The following is a 16644-nucleotide window of genomic DNA, read 5'->3' as shown; positions in this document are numbered from 1 at the left end:
AATCCCAGGGACGGGGGAGCCTGGTGGGCTGCTGTCTATGGGGTCGCATAGAGTCGGACACGACTGAAGTGACTTAGCAGCAGCAGCATGTTACTTTGTAATATTTTTTAAAAATCTTTATAATTGTTACTGTCCTGTAGAGTAGAAATGCTAACCACAGCTGCTCAGGTCCACTGTGGAGGTGGAACTCTCACAGTATGGTTACAACACTCAGGGAGGGTCAGTCACAAGGGGATTCAGTGTAACCAGCATCCAGCAGCACAGGACTAGGACCTGGACTCCCAGCACCTTAAATCACATGGCCAGAAATAATGCATACAGATGTACATTTTAACTTCTATGGCTATTATAAGTAACTTTTATTAAACCAGTAATAAAACAAAGAGGGCCATTTAAAGGCAAAAATTTTTAATAAATGTCACAGCAAAAAATGTCCTTGTTGCTAGAAAGATGTAGAAAACTGAATTAGTTTCAGAGAAAACTTCTGGAGTCAGTTTAATTTGACTTTTATAACCTAAGATTAGAGCTGTTGGTACCCCTCTCACCAGTGTATTGGAGATTATTATTTCAAATTGGCTATAGCATGGCATGGCTTCAGGAGATACACAGGAAGATGGAGAACCTCCTTAAATACCTGATTAGAGAGAAATTATAAATGTAAAAATTTTTTAATTAAAACACTAACACAGCTTGTGTTTCAGAATACTCATTAAAAAATAAAATGCTTGGAAAAAACTGGGTATAAAAAATATTTCAATTACTATTAATCTCATATAATTTCACAAAATGAAAACAACCAGTTACTACATGGTTCCTAAAAATGTTTTAAAATAGTGTTTTATTTTCTTTGGATTATATTCTATAGACAGGGCTACAAGACCTAGCACTGTAACTTACAAAGAAAAACCATGGTGAGGTTTTTAAAAAAAAAAACAAAACAAATGCTCAAAGAGAGTAATTTTCTCAAGCATCAGCTTGTATTAAAAAGTATGTATATATCAATACAAGGTGATTTAGTCTATTCTGAACTTCAAAACATGGAAGAAAACTTGGCTTTCGGCACAATCATTTCATGAGATGTTTAAAAGGAATCCCTGGTTCAGGAAAAAAATGGGAAACAGTGTGCGGGTATGTGTGCTAGGGAGTGGGGGTGGTGGAAACGGGATCAAGAAGTGGAGGATTTCAAGCACCTGATTCTCCAAGATCATTTTCTTTTTCATTGGCTTTAATTTTTAATCAAAGTTATACATCCTCTTGATTTAAAGACACAAACAGCTCTGTAAGACCTGTTATGGAAAACAGTAACGCCTCCTTCTTCGTGTCCCTCCCCCTCAACCAATTTACCTTCTCCTGAAGCAAAGATTTTTTCAGAATTTCCTATCTTTAGAAGCCTATGTTGGTATTTCCTGTTTTGTAATTTTAGACATTATTGATTCTCCACCACAGAACATAACTGCCTGCCTTTCTAACCTACTCTCATACCCTGAACTCCTGCCAACATGCTCTAAAAAGGTTTATCACCATGTTTGGCTTAATATTCAAGGTTGACCACAGCTTTACCTAGGTGAACACTAGTCACAGCTGGGCCATAGAACATGCTATGAATACCATTCCTTCCCTGACAAATTTTAAATTGGTTGATCTTTTCATTTGCTTGCTTCTCTGTCATAACTCAGCCCCAAACTCTTTGCCCATTGTCTAAATCTCTCCAATACATCCTGACACATCAGGTCCTGTACAAACGTCATCTTCTTCCAAGGCTTCTGCCCAGTCCAGTCTGGCAGGAGTCAAGGTGCTGGGTAGCTGCTACCCATTAGGGGAGCGAAGGCTGCCAGGAAGATGGAACTGCAGGAGCCAGTGTGCGCTTGGCAGGGCCCTTGGCTGAACCACTCCCGGGGCTCCTGGGCAGATTCTCAAGAGAAGGAGGCAGATGCTCAGCAAAAAGAAGGTGAACTACGCCGAGGTCACTGCAAACACACACTGCTACACACTTGGTATTCTCTAAGAACAAACCTAAAGGCAATCACAGAAGCCTAACAGCTAAAAAGGAGGGTCTGAGGTTGCCTAAGAAATCCAGAAGTGCTTTGCATAGAAGCCCAGTCATCCAGAGGTGCAGGTTCTAGGGGGGCAGGGGCAAATCTCCGTCTGTCTCGCAAATTTCTTCTGTGGTGACACAGGTGATCCTGAGCGAGAGAAGCTGTGATGGTGATGAACGCCCTCAGTCATCTTTAACACCAAGTCGATCCACAAGCGCAACTGTGCTATGGTCCTCCATAAACAAGGACACTCTCTTCAATCACACCCTTTCCAGGCTGTGAGGGTGACGTGAATCCAGCTCGCCCCTGATTTCTTTATTTGCTTAGGAGATGTTCCTGCATCTACTGACAAGACTTCTATTTTCTTCTCTATTATGTTCTGATTTTTTCCAAATTCCCACCATGACATGTACTATTATTTTTTCTAAATTATAAAAATAATCCTAAATTTAAAAAATCAGTAACTACTAGTAACATAAAAATTCACCTACTCTTTTTTATTACTTGAGATGATGTCATGAAAACTTTTATTTTTTAAAAAATGAGTCTCTTGATTTAGGCCTCAGACACATAAGGGATTAGCCACCGTCATATTCAAAATGATACATTTATTCAAGGCAAATACTCATTTTCTTTGTCTTCCTCAGAAGAAAGAGTTGTAACAATGCGTGAAAGACTTGAAATGTCAATTTAAAGCACTTTTTACTGAAACTTGATTCCTTGGGCCAGAGGAAGGTCCTTACTGTAGTTGATGGTACTACGGGGGGTAAAAAATGAACAAAATTAAATGAAGAATAGTACACATGTAATAGAGGAAATTTTATGTCATGAAAAAAATGTAGCCGATCTGCAATATGTCAACAAGGCCAAATGTTCAAGTTATAAGATGGTGAAAAAAATTAGTATACAAAAAAGTTAGTATAGATCCAGTTTTATAAAAGAAAAAAAAAAGGAGAAACACCAAAGTCTGAAAAGACACAGCCTATCTGTTAGTCGTGGTTTTCAGGGTGTAAAGAATATGGAGACTGTAACTTCATCTTCTTTATGTCTCTCAATAACGTGCAGTGAATTAGCAGGAAAAACACAGGGATCCACATTTGATAGAGATAAGAACTATAATAATTTGGAAAATAAAAGGTTCCCTTTTAGCCATCTGGCTTTACTCCTGACACAGAGTGTCCCCATTAAATGGGTTCCAAAAAGGCCGCAGCTATTAATACATGCTTGGTCCCCTAGATCCCAAGTACACAAGACAAATAAAAGGAACAAGACTGTCTTCAACAAAAGGGAATCAGACAAAGAGCATGCGTATGTCTGAGACTAAACAAGCCATAGCCAAAGCACCTCAGAAACTCCTAACATACATTCAAAAATTTGCTAAGAGTAGATCTTAAGCATGCATGCACGTGTGCGCACACACACACAATGATGTGAGGCTAAGAATGTGCTAACCTGACTGTGGGACTCTTTTCACAATGTATGCATACGTAAACCATCATGTTATACATTTTAAATATATTGCGATTTTCTCAATTATATACCTCAGTAAAGCTGGAGGGGGAAAAAAAATTCCTGACCTACATGAAGTTGCTGGAGAACCCCCCACCTGCTCCTTCTGAAGTTCTAGAGCCAGTGAGAAACAGTAAATGAGACCAACAGTGTCCCGGTTCCTCACCCGTGCTCCTTTAACACCTAATACCACACGGGCCTCACCTCACATACCACCTTATTGCACTTGGATGGAGCGATTTCTAGTTAAAGGGGAGGGAAAATAGAAAACAAGTAAAAAGTCCTAATCAAAATCTCCCAGCAACAGGTTCCCTCACCGGCTACCCTTGTGCTGTTCTACTTTCAAGGTTCATGCTCGCTATTCCCAGAGAGCAGGATATCCCCCACTCACTAGCCAGGCCTGCAGGCAGCCCGCCCACCTCCATGTCCTTCTACCCTGGTAGATTGCGGGGGTAGGTTAACCACACCCAGGGAAAAAACTCAAAGGACAGCCTCTTCCGCTTTATCCTGCGGGATGACCTCAAGTGTCTTGCTACGGTCCTGTCCCTAGACAGAAACCACTGGTTTCACAGTCAGGAGCTGGGCACTAGCTGAGGACAGTTAGGAAAATAACAGTACCAAGTGGATGATCTGGGAGGGGAGAGCTGTGGAATGTTAGAAACACAAAATCAAGAGAAATTACACGAACACAGAGCAGAAAGCAGAAATGTGTAAAGCATGTTCCAGAGGCTGTAAGGCCAAACCGCTTCCCCAAAGCCGTCTCTTACCAAGTAGATCTTCTCATGTACTGCTTCCAGGCATCACTGCCCGACTCCCTGCCACCGCCAGTGTGCTTCTCTCCTCCTAGAGAAGTACACAAACAGCTCATGAGCAGCGCCTGTGTGGGCTCCTACTCAGCATCATGGAAATGAAGACACCAGGGGACCAGAGCTACCTGACCAGTTACCTTACCTTTGGCCACAGTAGCTCCTCTGCAAACAAATAAATAAAAGAGACCAAGACAAACACAAAAAAGGGAACTACTATGAAAAATAAAGTTAAAGGAATTAACAAAAAATAGAAATATCAAGCAGCAGAAGGAACCTTAAAAAATACCTTACCATTAGACCAAGGTGTTAAGAGTAGAAACCTCTCGACAAGGGAAATATAATTTATTTTCCCATTTATGCTTATCTCTATATAATTTTCTAAAATATACATAAACTAATCTTATAATAATAAAATGCTTAAATGTTATATTAATATTTTTAAAGATATTATAAAAAGATAATGATTCCACAAAATAAGAAAAGGCTACATTTAAAAGTATGCTATCAAAGTACACTTAATATTGTTTTTTGGTAAGAGCAGAGGAGAAAAAACTTGAGAGAAGGATTAGAAGAAAAGTTTGAAGAAATCTCTCAAAAAGACTAATGATATAGATAAAGGGAAAAAAAAATTAGATAATTCTTCAAGAGATAATATTCAAATAATAGGAGTTCTAGAAATTAAAACAGAAAAAAAAAAAAATCAAAGGGAAAAAAACACCACCAAAACAAAATAAAACTATCAAAAACTTTCCATAACTGAAACTTGTGAGTTCCAATACTAAGGCCAATTACTAGCCCACTGACTGTGCAACAAGAATCTTACCAAGATCTCCACTGAGGCATATTACTGAAGAATTTCAGAACATCAGACGTAAGTAACAGACCCCAAACTTTTGAAATGAGGGGAGAGATCAGAAATCAAAGTGGATTGGGCTTTTCAGCTACAGTAATGGAAACCAGAAGACAAGTAAGATATAACTTCAAAGTCTGAGAAAAGTTACAATCTGCGCAGAAAATACACAGCAGATCTGTTTACAATGCCGCTAGCATCTGGAAATTTACAGGCTAACCAGCTCCCCATATGGTCTCACTGGGCAAACAATGTAGTTTTATGTTTAATACAGGTTTTCCTTCTGAGAGTCTGAAATCTGGGGGCATGTTAGGCCTTGCATGCCTGGGCGACCAACTCCCAATAAAAGCTTTGGGTACCAAGTCTCTATGCTTTCCTGGCAGACAATGTTTCACACATGTTGTCCAACACGGTAAAAGAAAAAGGATTCTCCACATACCAAATGCACCTCCAATCTCAGCCCCACTCGTCGGAATGTTGACGTTTACAATGCCACAGTCTGATCCTTTTGGTCTGCATATATAAAAAGGGAGGCACAGCGAAAGCAAAATATAGGGAAGTTAAAAACACACACACACACACACACACACAAATGAATAAATAAATAAGCCAAACAAAACTTCTAAGATTCTCAATGCTGAAAAACAGATTTTCACCTATGATGGTGTCATTTTCTTTTTTGTAAAGTCCATTCACCACACAAATCAGACTTATATACATTTTCAAAATAGATAAAGTTATACCCAAGCCAGCGAAAGATTCTGCCCATATCCTTGGTAAAGATGCTACTTGAAAGTCCCTGTTTGACTTCATTGTTCCATGCAAAGACCTCATCTTCATTCTAAAAGGACAGACATTGGAAGCTGTTAGATGATACAGTGTCAGGTCCAACCGCTAATGGTAAACTCATTCCATAAAATTTACCAGTGTAATCGTAGGGGAACTAAGGAGTCAACATCTTCCTAATACAGTGCTTTGTGGGATGTTCCCCTCAAATGAACTTTGAGAAAAACATAGGGGGACTTGCTTGGCTGTCCAGTGGCTAAGATTCAGTGTTCCCAGTACTGGGAATCTGGGTTCCATCCCTCATCAGGGAACTAGATCCCATATGCTGCAACTAAGAGTTTCCATATGAAGACCCAGCACAGCCAAATAAACATAAAACACACATACACACACACAAGTACATTCTTCCGTTCATGCCACGACATATAAGATCTATGATTTACTAAGCTCTTACTACATGCAGCATAAACACACTGACCTGGGCACTGAACATGCATTTATATATTTAATTCTCAGCCAATGACATAGGATCAATGTTATCCAAAATTTACAGATTAGGCAAGAGGGGCTAAATGATATGCTCAGAAACTCAAACATGTAGACACATGACAAAACATGAAACTACAATTTATAGTCACATTATGTGGAACAACAGTAGACAATTTAAAGCAAGATTTTAATTCATGCAATCACATAATTGCAACAAGGCATGTCTCGTTACCCTTTAACTGTTAATCATAGTAGCCAAGCCTCAATTCAATCTCTAAGCTTCTGCTGGCAGAGTAGGGCCTGCTGCACGTGAGAAAGGAGACCCTCCAGATACCTATGTCTGCTGAAACCTCTGGCAGCCTGTCCTCTGATACAGGTTGTAACTGTATGTTTATATCTTCTCATTTTGTCTATTGATATTGAACACTCAGACTATCAAACTACCTGATCCCTTTTGTGTACAAGATGATTGCACAGCATACACAGCTCAGAATCAGGTGATACAGACAATCTGGGCCACATTCTCCATTAATTTCAACATTGGCCCTTGGCTTGTCTCAATTCCCCTGGAATCTAGCTTAACATGCTTTATTGTCTGAAGTGTTCGGATCATCATATTTTGTCCTTAACTTTCAAATCTCTACTAATCAGAGTCATTTTATAAAACCTCCCCAAAAGGCTAACTGAGTGAAATTTAATATGCCTTTATTTTCTCCTGGTCTTCTCATTTGTTTCAACATTAAACTAGAGAAAAGCGAGAAGGAATCCACATTTTACCTTGAATTTAAAGACATAAAGAATCGGGGCAAAAGTCTCTGTGTGTACAATGGATGCGTCATGGTCAAGACCTGTCACGATTGTCGGCTCTACGTAATTTCCAGGGCGATCCATAACCTGCAGCAGAGAACGGAAATAAAACCAAGAACGTTTGTTTTTGGTTCTTTGGTTCAGCAGATACCATCTTTGCCTATACTTTAAGGTCTTTTTTTTTTTTCATATGGACCATTTTTAAAGTCTTTATTGAATCTGTCACATTATTGCTTCTGTTCTATGTTTTGGTTTTTTGGCGGGGCATGTGGGATATCAGCTCCTCAACCAGGGATCAAACCCATACTCCCTGCATTGGAATGCGAAGTCTTTGCCAGGGAAGTTCCATGCCTATACTTTCGGGGAAAAAATAAATATCATTTATAAGTGAATTATTTCTCCAAAATAACTTCCCATCACGAGTGACAATTTCTCTGCCACCTATTGGTTCTAACTTAGTTGGTCAGAAAAAGAAAAGAAAAAAGGGTCAAGGACAGAGAGCCAGGCTATGCATCATGACCACGTTACAGTGAAAAAACGCAGCTATAGGTGGCTATTTTTAACTCCACGTAATTTTTAAAGAGGTAATCTATATCCATCCTGTTAACAACATACCCCCCTCCACCTCCTCCCCAATTCTTATGCTGAAGCCTTAAACCTCACCTTCTCCACCGTGACTAAATTTGAAGACAGGATCTTCAAGGAGGCAAAGTTAAATGAGGTCATGTGGGTGAGGCCCTTAGATAGAACTAATTGCTCATAAGAAGAGACACCAAGGACCTCTCTCTCCAGGCAGACCACGTGAAGACACTGAGAGAATGTGGCCACCTGCAATCCAGAGGCCTCATCAGGAAGAACCAAACTTGCCAGCACCTTGATTTTGGACTCAGCCTCCAGAACTGTGAGACAATAAATGCACTGCTTAAGCCACCCACTCTGTGATGCTTTGTTATGGCAGCCCTAGCAAACTAACACACAGGAACACAGAAACCTAAAGCTCCAAGAGACACGCTCCTAACTAAGCTCCACATAACCAAATAGCTAGTTCATCTCCACGTTAACTTCTATAAAATACTCTGATGCCGGCAGCAAGCTGCTTGGCCAGTGGTCAGTTCTCCGGTGTGCCTGTACAATTCTGTTCTCACTGTTCTGAGCTGTATGTTTACCAACAGTCATCTGTATTTACCCCCAGTTCTGTATGCAGCAGCTGTATTTGTTACTGTAATCCTATATTGCATTATGTAACTTAAGCAAATATTACCCAAGGGGGGGAAAAAGTTACTTCTAAAAAGATTAAGTTATATGCTTAAAAAAAAAAAAACTCAAGGTAAATAAGTAACAAAAATACAAATATGTATACACATGTCTATCAGACGAAATGTAGGTGTGTCAATGTTAAGAGAAGGATTCTGCTCTCAGAGAGCTTTGCAAGAGACTCAGTTCACTGTGATTTTTAAAGAACTGAAAATACATTGTAGATAATAAATGATACTTATAGCTTATTCAAGGATGAAGACAAATTTCTATTGTACATGAAGAAAATGCCTTGGATCTACATCTCAAGAATCAAACAAATAGACTGTGAAATGAAATTCACATTTTACAGCAAGACAAGAAAAATTTAACCATCAAAAGCTTTCTTTGCCCTATGGCCCCCTCTCTCCCCTCTACTGTGCATTGTGTATCTGTATTATGCGTCAACCAAACCTCCCCATAAACAGAAACACCTACTCAACCATAAAGAGCAAACATTCTCCAAGCACCAATAATACAATTCCTAAAATGTAACACTCCTTCATTATCTTGTAAGGAGCCACGATGACATTTCTCTAGACTGTGTAAACTCTCATTTAATATACAGCCCTCTGTCTAAAATACTTTTATAACTGCCTTGACTTCTAACAGGCAGAATGGTTCTCGAAACCTTCCGAGATGCTGTTCCTGGGTTACAATCCTCAACTTGGCTCAAATAAAATTTTCCATTTCTTTCTTAAACCAACTAATTAATCTTCCACTGACAACAGTAATATGTGTCAAATTAAAATGCTTGTAGTGGGTATTTTTTTGATTCTCTGCCTTAAATGACTTAAAAATCACGATTAAATGCAGATTTAAACTCTACTGAATACAATCTTCCCCTGTACCATGAGAAAGAGGTCTTCATCTTCCTTCCATACTAATTGCCAGGCACCCAATTCAAAGATAACCTTGGCTCTGAGTTGTGTCTTTTCAGAAATGTTCCATGCGTGTTACACCGTCATCCTTTCAAATATGTACTTACTCCCCTATTACAAAAGGACTGCAGAAAAGAAAGCTGGCAGTCAGGGACGCGTCATCAATTTACCCAGAGCCTACTTGTGTGCAAAAGGAAAACAAAGTCCTGATCTCAAGTGGTCCTTACCCTGCCACCATAGACAACGGTGCCACCTGCTTTCTTTGCTTCTCCCACTGCTCCAAGAAACATGCTCACTGCCTGTTTGGTGTGGAGTGGCCCATACAGAACGTTAGCTGGAGAGAAAAAAAGAATGCTCTTCATTTCACCCTAAAAGGCATCATTTTATTATTCTAACAGCTATTCCAGTGAGCACACCAATCCCTTCATGTATCACTTCAGTTTAGAGCAGGAGGTTTCAGCAATCTTTCTCTGCAAAGAGCCAGACAGTAACTATTTAATGCTTGGTGTGACACGTGGTCTCTGCCATGACTACTCAACTGCACCAATGCAGTGCAAAAGCAGCCACAGAAGACTTGCAAAAAAGCAGGTGTGACTGAGTCCTCATAAGCTTTCTATAGAGAAACATGGAGGGTCAAATCTAGGCAAAGAGCTATCAATTCATCAGAGCGCTGCAGTCAAAATATAGGCTCTGCTTCTTCATTACAGGGTGACTATTCTCTAAGAACTTCATAGGCCCAGCAGTCGTGAACAAGTTAAGGGTGCACAGGGGGTCGGAGGGGCGATGAGGTCAGACCACGCAAGACTATAAACTTGCTAAAATGGGGCTCCAAAGGCATCCAAGTTTTAGTCCACAAGCAATGAATGTGTTAAGCAAGAGAGTGAATTATCTGATTACATTTTTTAAACTACTTTGGTTATGCTGGAAGGCAGAAATGGAAGCAGAGAAGTCAGGTAGGTGCCTCTCGCCACCTTGCCTAAGAGAATATGGTGGTAACTCCAAAGAGGGAAACAGAGAAGGAGCAGCTCCTCAAACTCTCCCCACCTCAAGATCATTTCCCAAGCTCACGCACCAGCTCACATGAAACACTCAGATCCTAACTCGGAGCAGACTTGTCACTCCAACTGCCCAATAAATAACCTGCTTCAGAGTCCCTTGGGCCTCTCGGAAAGGGAAAATATGTATGTAGAAAATCAGAAACTCTTATACCATCAGCAGTTAAAAAGAAAATCTCTGAACTCAACCAGATACTCACAGTCCCAAGGGTTCCCAACACGGATCTGTGCGTAGGCCTTTTTAAGTCTATTGACAACTTCATCATGGATGCTTTCATGTAAGAACTAAATGAAGAAACATTCAAGGGATTAGGAAATATAAATGCACTATTAATAGTACATATAAATGCACAAAATTGCTAACAATGTACAATTTCCTTTTTTTCCTGCAGCTTTTTTTTGTTTTTTGGCCACATTGTGAAGCTGTGGGATCTTAGTTCCCTGGCCAGGGATTGAACCCATGCCCTCAGCAGTGAAATCTCAGAGCCCTAACCACTAGACTGCCAGGGAATTCTTCCAATTTTTCTTTTTCTTTCTATTTTTTTTTTTAAAGGTTTACCTATTTATTTGGCTGGGCTAGGTCTTAGTTGCAGCATGTGGGATCTAGTTCCCCAGCCAGGGATCGAACCTGGGCCCCCTGCCTTGGAAGCTCATAGTCTTAACCACTGGACCACCAGGTAAGTTCTCCCAACTTTTCTTTATAGTACTGATTTATACAGGTGACCCTGGAACAACATGGGTTTGAACTGCTCAAGTCCCCCTGTATAAAAATATTTTTCTAGAATAAATGCTTCAGGACTACATGGTTCACAGTTGGTTGAAACAGAAGATTTTGAATACAGAGGGCCAATGATAAATGATAGAGAGGTATGTAGTACTGGAGTGGATTTTTCTAAGGACTACTACTGTCCCTATAGAAATTGATTTGGGTTATGACCCAAATAGTATCCTTTAATATTTGACACTTAATAGAAAGGATACAATAGTATCCTTTAATATTTGACACTTAATAGAAAGCATAGCTATGCATATTTGCTCCAGGACACAAAAGAAAAACAAAAGTTGACCAAATAAAAAAATACTTGACATTTACATCATTTCATAGTTTGCCATGTAATTAAGACTACAATATTTTGGAGTATGACTGCTTCCTTCTAAGCTTTAATGTAATAAATGCTTAAGGTGAACAAATTTAATAAATTATAAATACTTAATGAAAATTGTAGCTTATTAAATGTTTTTGAGAACTTCAACTGAATAATGCAAAAACAAAGAAAAGATTGATATTCATTCACTATAAAATATAGGAAAAGTGAAAATGAGAGGTCATGGCAAAAGTAAAGACTTAATTTCCCTATTATCTTATTCTAAAATTAATTTAAATTATGCTAATCTTATAAAGAATTTGTTCACATTCATTATGGGTGAGAGGAAAAACTCAAAGCTATGGCCACCTCAGAAGAGTTGACTCATTGGAAAAGACCCTGATGCTGTGAGGGATTGAGGGCAGGAGGAGAAGGGGACGACAGAGGATGAGATGGCTGGATAGCATCACTGACTCGATGGACATGAGTTTGAGTGAACTCCGGGGAGTTGGTGATGGATAGGGAGGCCTGGCGTGCTGCGGTTCATGGGGTCGCAAAGAGTCAGACACAACTGAGCGACTCAACTGAACTGAACTGAATTCCTCCATAATTCGATTTTTTTTTTTAATGACAGGAAGAAAACTCAACAATAATTAGTTTTAAAAAGGCAAATGTAGCCTTTTTAAAAATTTTCTGCCTAATCAAAACTTGTTTTGCACAAGTTTTCAGTAGCATGAGTCATGAAAATCAAGGCTGTATCCGATAAAAAAACATTTTAAAATCCAGCCCAAAACTAAGGGTAGATATTAAACTTCCCAAGCCCCAGACACTGAAGGGAAACCACTCTCATCATACTCACTTAATATTTATGTGCTCTATACACTATGTGAACAGACTTAGACATTTCTAAAGAGAGAATACACATACATTTACTTTTCAGAGAATTATGTCACATCAAGTCAAATCCAAGACTTGACTTACAGGCCAAAGTTGTTTTAATTTTTAAAATATTTTACTACTTAAAATGTCTTTATAAAAAAGCCAAAATTGTCTATCTTTTAGCAAACAGTTTTGAATTTTTCAAATGTTTTGTTGTTATTGTTCAGGCTGTAAGTCGTGTCCAACTCTTTGCGACCCCCTAGGGTATTTAGGTTGTTTTATTCTCTAAGTGACATGGGACTCTGTCCACATTGCTAGGTGCAGGATTGAAAGCAGGTCTAATATCCCAAGTTCCACTCCAGGGAGGGCTGGGCCACATCCAGCTTGGGGCAGAGCTGAGGCAGGGACCCCCGCTGACCAGCACAATGTGCCACGAGCACAGAACAGAGCAGGAGCGTCAACCACATTCAGAAACCGCAGGTTTCTAGCGGCGCTTCTATCACAGTTCCTGAATGGTACAGTGTGTTAAAAAATGGCAATGGAAAAGCGGGACACCCTCACATGCCCATGCAGACACTCACCAGGCGCCTCGCGGTGGTGCACCTCTGGCCAGCTGTCCCCACGGCTGCAAAGAGAGCTGAGGGGACGACTAAGCTGAGGTCCGCGTCCTCAAAAGCTTAGGGAAACAAAACACACCCATTAGTGTCATGAAGTAGGCAGACAAGGTCCTTGACACTAAGTGGTGCAAGATGATGCCTTTAGAAAGCACTGGAAGAGAACAGCAGAACTACTTCTCTAAGATGAGCAGGTTCACACCGCAGAGGCAACTTCTCTCCCAGGGAAAATGATATGAGAATAGAGCGATGAGTTCATCCTCTTTGACCTGTTTTATCTTTCACCTCTTGGGAGTTTCTGGTGCTGACTAAGCCTTGTCTGCACTCAAACGTGATCTCTTCTATAAGACACCGTTGTCTTTGTCAGTTTTACTTGCCTCCACCCTCAACCCCACGGCCGATTACAATGGCAGCTTCCCTGGGCCATAGAGAGCCCATTGGGACCCTTCTGATTTATTACCAACATCAAACCAAGCTCTCTAACAATATCTACACCCTCACCTGCATCAGTCCGTTCCCTTAAATGCCACTTGTTCCCCCCTCTATAGAAGTTTTTTCAAATCTCTCAAATCCCTCGTGCCCTTTACTCCCTCACCAGATGACCTTACCCTGCACTTCGTGAAAAATCTTGGATAAGCCCTTTCCTGCTTCCTCTGCAACTCTGAAGAGATCAACACAAAATCACCTCCAGATTCCTCTCCCCTTTTGTCTATATTCCTTCCTCCTACTCTTCTGCCCTCTGAAGAAAAAACGAGCATCGTCTTTACAAGATTAACCCTTCCAGTGATACACTGTATTACTTATAACTCTTTCCTTTCCACTCCTTCCATAAACTTACAGTCCCAATTGCCTTTTACATCCTCAATTTTCCCCTGCCCAGTCTAATAGCATTCTCAGACTAATGTGATAGTTAAGAAGGTAGTTTGTACAACCAAACAGACCAAAGTTCTTATCCATCCCCATCCCTTTTTAGTTGTGTTATTTTTACCTTTTTAAGCCTCAGTTTCCTCACCCATAAAATGGAATACTATTATCTGGGGTACTAATGGACGATAGGAAGGAGTTTTAGAAAGAGAGCTGTGCTCTGGGGTCTGATTGCCAGGATACAAATGCTGACTCTGTCACTTTAGGCACATATCATTTTAAGCCTCAGTGTAACTTTCTAATGAGATTAATAAAGGTATCTGCCTCATGGGACTATTGTGGGGATTAAATGACATATGGCATATGAAACAGCTTATCACAGTACTTGTCAAATGCCTGCTGCTGCTACTGCTGCTGCTGCTAAGTCACTTCAGTCGTGTCCGACTCTGTGCGACTCCATAGAAGGCAGCCCACCAGGCTCCCCCATCCATGGGATTCTCCAGGCAGGAACACTGGAGTGGGTTGCCATTTCCTTCTCCAATGCATGAAAGTGAAAAAAATAAAGTGAAGTTGCTCCGTCGTATCCGACTCCTAGCGACCCCATGGACTGCAGCCTACCAGGCTCCTCCATCCATGGAATTTTCCAGGCAAGAGTACTGGAGTGGAGTGCCATTGCCTAGTGATCAATAAATGCTAACTGTATTTTTTAATCAGCTCTCTCTTACAAGACTAGAAGTTCATCCAGAACAAATCCTTCATCATACACTTTTTCTATTCCTGGTGTCCCCCACAAACACAAAAGCATTAAACACAATAACGACAGCAATGTACAATTAGGAAGTTTTTTAATCATAGAATTCATGATTCTGCGAAGTCTCAACCAACTGATATTCATTATATTATCCAGAAGTTATGCTGGTGGACTATTTCCTTTTGTGTCAAACAAGTGAAAAAGAGAATTAAATAATCCCTAAGACTATAGCTAAATGATAAAATACCTTAAGGAAGTGTTCCTTCCCAATGTGAAAGCACTCAACATTCCACTGATGACAAACTAGTATTTCTGGAAACAGATCATATAAGAGTGACTTATTTATTCTAGAGAAACATGTGGCCCGTTTAAAAAAAAAATAGGAGAACAAGAAACATGCTACATTAGAAAGTCTCACACATAGGTTCTAAGCCCCAGGGAACATTTTCCAAACATGAACACACTGTGCTCTGTCTCATAAGGAAAAGTTCCCATGCACGGGAGTTAGATCTCAAACAACAGACAGAACAGATGAGTTCTCACACGAGTTCTACACATTCAGGATGACTACTGAAGATATGTCAACCAGAAAACAAACAAACAAAAAAGGCAGCCTTACCTATAATGGCATTGTTTCCTCCAAGTTCTAATAAACTTCTCCCTTTAGAAATATATAAACACAAATTAATGCCTATTTCAGTTTATTGCACACACCTGCAAACCACAGCCTATCCCATTTGCTTTACTTTCAGATTTAAAATATAGCATGAGCATAAATCAGTTGTACCTTAAGGAAAAGAAAAGTGAACGAGCATTGCACTAATGTCAAGATGACTGATTTTAATAACTGTCTGATGGTTATATGATAGAAAGTCCTTGTTCCTAGGAAATACACAAACATATTTAAAGGAATACAATGTCTTCAACTTTCTCAAAAGGTTCAAAAACAATATGTATGTGTTTTTGTGTGTGTATGTGTGTGTGTGCTGCTGAAGAGAAAGTGATTTTAAAAATGGGGCAAGTGACTGGTAAAACTTATTAAAGAGTATATGGGATTCTTTGTGTTAGTCTTACAATTTCTCTAAGCTTGAAATTATATCCCCTTAAACTCCAAACAGTTAGTGTAAAATGGTACAGTCACCGAGGAAAATTATATGACAATTTCCCAAGAACTTAAACACAGTACTACCATAAGATCTAACAATTCCACCTCTGGGTACTTAACCATAAGAAGTAAACAGGGGCCTAAGTAGTATTTGCAACAGCATTTTTCACAATAGCTAAGAGGTAGAATCAACCCAAGTATCTATAGACAAATGCACAGATAGATAAAACAGTGGTATATCCATACAATAGAGTATTACTCAGTCTTAAAAAGGAAGTTCTGACACATGCTACAACATGGATAAACCTTGAAGATACTATGCTAAGTGAAATAACTGAGACACAGAAAGGCATCTACTGTATGACTCTACTTATAAGAGGAGGCTCTTAGAATAGTCAAGTCTGAGACAGAAAACAGAATGCTTGTTCCCAAGGGCTAGGAGATGGAAGAAATAGGGAATTGGTTTTTAATGGATAGAGAGTTGGGAAGACAAAAAAAGTTCTGGAAATGGATGATGGTGACAGTTTCACAACAATGTAAGTGCAAATGTACTGAATGCAACTGAATTGTACAGTTATATATATAAACCAAATGTTAAGTTTTGTATATATATATATATATATACACACACATATATATTACCACAATAAAAGAGTTTAAAAATTATGTGCTCATTGTAGAAAATTATTTGGGGAAAAAAAAAAAGGCGAAAAAGAATCAAATAAGCCAAAGGCATGGCACAAGTTACCATGAAATCTCTCCTCATACTTTGATACAGTGCCTTCCAATCTCTCTCCTATACATCTATATTCAGTTGAGATCATAATAATC

General features: G+C 39.5%; 1 protein-coding gene across 3 annotated transcripts in view; it reads right to left on the bottom strand.

Annotated features, from left to right (window-relative positions):
* Positions 1-1207: 1207 nt before the first annotated feature.
* The window catches only part of ALDH7A1 (aldehyde dehydrogenase 7 family member A1), a 36704-nt gene continuing 21267 nt past the window's right edge, over positions 1208-16644 (bottom strand). Inside the window, exons 10-18 of one of the 3 annotated variants that reach the window (XM_086410545.1) lie at positions 15328-15369; positions 13061-13155; positions 10716-10800; positions 9688-9794; positions 7257-7373; positions 5948-6045; positions 5644-5717; positions 4313-4388; positions 1208-2793 (exon numbers count right to left, since the gene is read on the bottom strand). In XM_086410545.1, coding sequence (XP_086266671.1) covers positions 2739-2793; positions 4313-4388; positions 5644-5717; positions 5948-6045; positions 7257-7373; positions 9688-9794; positions 10716-10800; positions 13061-13155; positions 15328-15369 — 749 coding nt within the window. In that variant the 3' untranslated portion in view covers positions 1208-2738. Of the gene's footprint in view, positions 2794-3769; positions 3788-4312; positions 4389-5643; positions 5718-5947; positions 6046-7256; positions 7374-9687; positions 9795-10715; positions 10801-13060; positions 13156-15327; positions 15370-16644 lie in introns of those variants that run through there. The other 2 variants (XM_086410546.1, XR_015166996.1) reach the window with 2 other exon arrangements.

The sequence above is a fragment of the Bos grunniens genome, chromosome 7 (genome assembly GCF_055505025.1).
Source record: "Bos grunniens cultivar Pamir isolate PY7600 chromosome 7, Bosgru_T2T1.0, whole genome shotgun sequence".
Lineage (NCBI taxonomy): Eukaryota > Metazoa > Chordata > Mammalia > Artiodactyla > Bovidae > Bos > Bos grunniens.
Note: the sequence above shows the minus strand (reverse complement) of the source record. Positions and strands in the feature narration are given on the sequence as shown.